Source organism: Zerene cesonia, chromosome 11 (genome assembly GCF_012273895.1).
Source record: "Zerene cesonia ecotype Mississippi chromosome 11, Zerene_cesonia_1.1, whole genome shotgun sequence".
NCBI lineage: Eukaryota > Metazoa > Arthropoda > Insecta > Lepidoptera > Pieridae > Zerene > Zerene cesonia.
Window position 1 is genome coordinate 4,635,430 of NC_052112.1, and position 5,330 is coordinate 4,640,759.

Sequence of the window (5,330 nt, forward strand, 5' to 3'; positions counted from 1 at the left end):
AATGTTTTAATAGTTTTAACAAGAAATTATGTATCTAGTTGGTAAGCCTTTATTTAAATAAATAAATAAAATAAATAAAATTAGGTTGTTAAATATTTGATTACCTTATTTTTTCCTCTTCAGGATGCCGTCTTTCTGTTTCTTGCCTTTGCCTTTCTCTTTCGGCTTGTTCTTTTCTTCTCAATTCCTGCTGTTCAATAAGTGCTCTTTGTCGATCTATTTTCTCTCGGGCTTGTTTCTTAAAAGCCTGCAAATACGTCTATACATATAATAAAACTGACGAATTTATGTATGAACCATATGCTAAAAATCAAGTCAAGAGAATGTGAGTGAAACGGAACTTATTATTTTTTTTATATTTTAATACTCTGGTTATGTATTTGTCTGTTAGTTTGTGAGGGCTAATCTTGAGACCGATTTAAATGAAATTTTGTATTATTCGTATTATCAGTGATACCTAGGTAAAGAAGTTGTAAATGTAAAAATAGTTTATTGGTCAATTATTTTTACGTATGTCCTTCTCCGTACCTCTTATAATAAAAAAAAATTTATTATACGTTATAATTTGTATTTTATTTCCATTTTAGATAAAACACTTACTTGAAAACTATCCATAACTGGCTTCTGTTTAATTTGATTATTTGTGCCTATTGTTGGGACACTTTGAGGACTTCCAGCTTGCGCCAAAGAGGACCATGAGCTTGCATTCTTAAGGTTTTGTTCTTGTTTGACTTTAAATGCTTGAGCAAAGCTTGAATTTTTTGCATCTTCCATTTTTTTATCTATTTCATATTTCGCCCTATCGGACATGTTATTTGTAGCAACATTTGGTACTCTCATAAGATCTTCAATAGGCTTAGGCGTAAGCAGAGGTTTCACATCTTCCTTTTTTATGGCAGGAGCAATCATGTTCGGTACACTTGGCATATTTAGATGTGCTTGTGCTGTTACAGGGTGCGTATGCGGTGCCGTGTATACTGGATCAAAAATAGAAGAGACAGGTGGCGCAGATGACATGCTGGTAATGTTAGGATTAATATCAGAACCTAATATTTCACGCTCATGTGCCATATTCTTCTCCACAAATCCATTATGAGCGGGTGGAAGATACATTTCGTTTTTAATGGGTTCTGATACGTGAGTCATATCTGTTAATCCACCAAGTTGTGCCATTAAGTTATGATGGGAAGGGTCCGGCATTATGGAAGGTTTAGATAAATTAAAGTCATCAAGACGCATCGATGATTCTGAAGCACTTACGCTGACATCCATAGGCACATCGGCTTGTAAACTGCGTTCTATGTTTGCCAATGAGCGTTCTATTGGATCTATGTAGTGTGACGTATCAACTTTGTCGAGTCCATTTCTAGGCTCTATTTTAAGAGGTTTTAAATTTTCACTTTCTCGTGCTATAGGGACATTAGATGAATCTGGCAAATTGCTTATTGGGGGATAAATAGTTTCTGGCACAGGATTAGTCAATGGCGCCGAAGCTACCGGTGGATTTTTTAGTTCTAAAGCTGGAGAATGTGTCACTTCTGGAACTTCTTTGACTTCTGCAGGAACTTGTGTCGGTGGTAACTCATTAGTAACGGGCGGTACAACTGGTGGCGCTGTTACTGGGGCAACGACCGGCGTTATCGTTTTCTGAAAATATACCAATATAGTAAAATACCCAATTCGGAAAGAAAGAACCACAAAAATCATAGGAAATAATTATTACAGGTTGTGATGATGGTAGCTGATGAGACTGCTTCTTTACTTTTTTCTTTTGTTTCCCCACATTTGTGCCTGAAAATAACATACGTGCGATCGTGAGTAATCTATGCCATATGCAGTCAATGACAATGTTACTTTATATAAATACTTACTCGTTGGTAATTTGATATAAATTTTAACGGTTAGCTTTGATGTTCTGACACTCGGTGGGTTTTCACTTTAATTAATGTTTTTTAGATTCATTCACAGAAAAATGGTTTTTATGTTGTATTTCATTATATAGAAACTTCAGGTCTCAGGGAATAACAAAAAAAAACTATACATATAGGTTTAGGTTTTTACTTAATTTTTTATTATATTATGTTGAATTATATACAAAGTTTTTAATACTATTAAACCTAAACATTACAAGTCATGATAATTGATTGATTAAAACTTATACAAAATTTGTTACACATTGTGTATCTGTTTACACTTTTCACTTTTTAAATGCTACATCAATACAAACAACACTTGCATTAATTGTACCAAATACATTTCCACCTAATATTGTTATACCTAACTATGTCATTTTAAGCCAATCTACAAGTACATGATCACTTTGTAAAGGTATGTATGTAGATAAACTCAGTGCTGTTCATGAAGTCGAAAATAAATAAACTAGGGCAGAGGTAAGGTTAAAGTACAAAAAACCATATATCAATCTATACTTAAAGGTATAAGCTATAGCAGTACGAGTATATTATGAAAAAATAAACTAAATAAGCGTTGGACATCTCTGCCTTTTATAATTGTGAACTATCGCTAATGAATAAAAAGATCTCAATTATAATTGTACTTGGACAAAACGTGTTTATGGTAAAAGTGCACTAAGAATGTTAAAATGTTAAAACCCTTATATTTTATTCAATAGGAATGTACAATCGTCAATGGCTAACATATTCTAAAAAACAGAGAAATACTGTTTGCCCAATTCTGTTCATATATTAAAATAAGATTCTGTTCACTATACAAAATCAAATCGCACTTACATATGAATACATTAAGACGTACGTAAACGTAGCTGCAATTTACAATTTTTTATTTTATCAATTTATAAACGTACAATACCATTTATAAATATATTTAATCATTATTTAAAAGAATTGTATTTATACCCCTATATACTAAAGACACTTAAGTGGTAATAGTTTTTCCTAACATTGAGTAGAGGGAAGTAAATGTATGTAAAAAAATATGTATAAAAAAACAGACGATTAAATTATTATTAATTTGTCTCTTTTTTAAGTTATATACTCTTTAAATAATTTTATGTTAAATAAATAAAACTATTAATGTAGTGACAACAATTTAGAGGATCAAATCCCTCTAATATATTAAAAATAAAAAATTATACTAAGACAGGGTCGTATAATTGTTGCTGGTTCATAGTAATTTTTACTATAAAGTAAAACACCCCTTTTTTGCTTTCTTTCACCATGGCTATAATTTTTTATTTACAACCAAATGAATTTTTAATTTATGGATGTCTATTATTTATTTTATCATACTTTATATATGGGTTCAAATGTATTATTCTTTTAAATTAAAATACAATGTAGCTTTTTTTGAAGCACCTGTCCATATGATTATGCAAAGTATTGCACCGATATCCTCCCTCCTATGTTTGACATTTTTGTAAAATTAAAAGCTAAACAGAAATCCAGCTGTCAAACAATATTTAGATGATTCTGTCTTAGGCCGTGTATTAAAATGTAATACAATATATCATAATATATTCCATGAAAATACAATGTATTTTGCATTAATCAATCATATCAATGTTTGCAAACAATTTGTGAAAGGAAGAAGGCCAGCTTTAGTATTTCTCATTGTCGTTATGATTTCGGCAACACGTATTCAATTTGGGAGCAAGCATACAAACATTAGGCGATCACCAATAAACGATACCTTTTCAATGAGTAAAATTTTTAACTACAACATGTCACATTAATATCCTCGAGGCGACAGATTGAGTCAGAACAAGAACAAAGCTATGTTTGCTTGCCAGCATGGTATCCATCCTTACACAATTGTTTGCAATACGTGTGGCGGACCGCGCGCGGCGCTCGGCGCTGCTAGTTCCTTGGCGCCTCGCACCCCTCGCCCCTCGCCCCGCGCCCGCTCCCGCGCCCCGCGCCCGCTCGCCGCCTGGCCGCCTAAGTACTACGTATCCTGCGCTACTACCGCATGGCACTCACTCATAGCCAGAATTCACACTCAAAAGCGATTAGTAACCGTGAGATCTGAAGTTTCCGATACGTAATAACGATATTCAACATTTTAAGATGCAAATGAAATAACACCGCTCTGAGGACATGATATAGTTAAAAATATTAATGTGAAAAGGTATTTCCTATTGGTTTATAGAAGTAAACCAAAAAAAATATTTACCTTACCGGCAACGGTTACGAGTGTCAGCGTACACCAAAGCTGGCTTCTCCTTCTTACTAACTACCGATACGTTTGTGCCTTTACCAGAATCTGTCTTCGATGAAGTTTTAAAATACCTGATCATATTTTTAATATACCCTTAATTCATGTGTATCACAGAAAGACATCATTCGTTTTCATTGATTCAAAAAATAAAACATAACATCACATACCTCAAAGTAGAAAAGTAGAAGTAATAATCATTTTACGTAATTAAAAAAAACAATAAGACAATATTATAAAACAATACTCAGAAGATGTATGATGTTATTATAAAAAGACAAATTATACAAACGCAAAGTACTCCTGTACATTTATTTTTGAAAAGAAATCTGCCAAGTAAAAAATAAGTTTAGTAAATAAATAATAGATTAATAAATAAAAGATAATTAAAAAAAAAATCATAAACATCCTGAACTAGATAGAATTATCCTACTATCTATGCAATCAGTCCGATTAAACTACAACCAAATTCTGAGTGTGAGATGATCTGAATCACTAAAGTCGAATCTTTTACCATTCTCAAAACATTCATGCTGTCACATTACATTTTCAGACTAGAATAACATAAAAATTGCATTATCGCATCTCATCAATGAAGAAACAGAGTACCATCCACAATCAGTCGCATTTTAAAATACTGTATTTTAAATTCAGTTTCTTCACACGTCTAAGGTAAAATTGCCAATAACCTAAAACTACTCAATAGATCTCGGGCGCTTCGCACGCGCGTGCGTCGCGACGGCTAGTTAACTCTTAAATGCAAGTGGATCCTAGTGCTAAGTAGTATGTTACATGGAGGGCGGCTACAGAGGGTAGCCGCGGCGGAGGCGAGTGTGTCAGTCTAACCTGCTTCGCTGTCGCTGCTGTCGGACGAGCTGGTGTCGGTGCTGGACGACGAGTTAGACGAGTCGGACGAACTGGACGACGACGACATGCCTCCGCCCAGCCCGTCTTTGCACCCGTCTGTTGTTGGAATTAATACTTTATATCGTATAATACAATAGCGCGTTATATTCGAAATAGTGTTGGTATGTCATTGTGGGAGTCGAGCACGCTTAGGCACGAATTGGGCCAGCTCGCACCGGGGAAGTACCACACCCCCACAGAAAACCGGCGTGAAATAGTGGCATGCCACT

At 34.2% G+C, this 5,330-nt stretch overlaps 1 protein-coding gene across 4 annotated transcripts in view; it reads right to left on the minus strand.

Annotated features, from left to right (window-relative positions):
• Nucleotides 1-5,330, minus strand: part of LOC119830406 (bromodomain-containing protein 3-like) — a 14,790-nt gene that overhangs the window by 1,989 nt on the left and 7,471 nt on the right. For 3 of the 4 annotated variants that reach the window (XM_038353421.1, XM_038353417.1, XM_038353420.1), the window contains 4 exons: nt 5,041-5,157; nt 1,724-1,791; nt 601-1,647; nt 105-259 (listed from right to left, as the gene is read on the minus strand). In XM_038353421.1, the coding sequence (XP_038209349.1) occupies nt 105-259; nt 601-1,647; nt 1,724-1,791; nt 5,041-5,157 (1,387 nt within the window). The remainder of the gene's footprint in view (nt 1-104; nt 260-600; nt 1,648-1,723; nt 1,792-5,040; nt 5,158-5,330) is intronic. The other variant, XM_038353418.1, reaches the window with a different exon arrangement.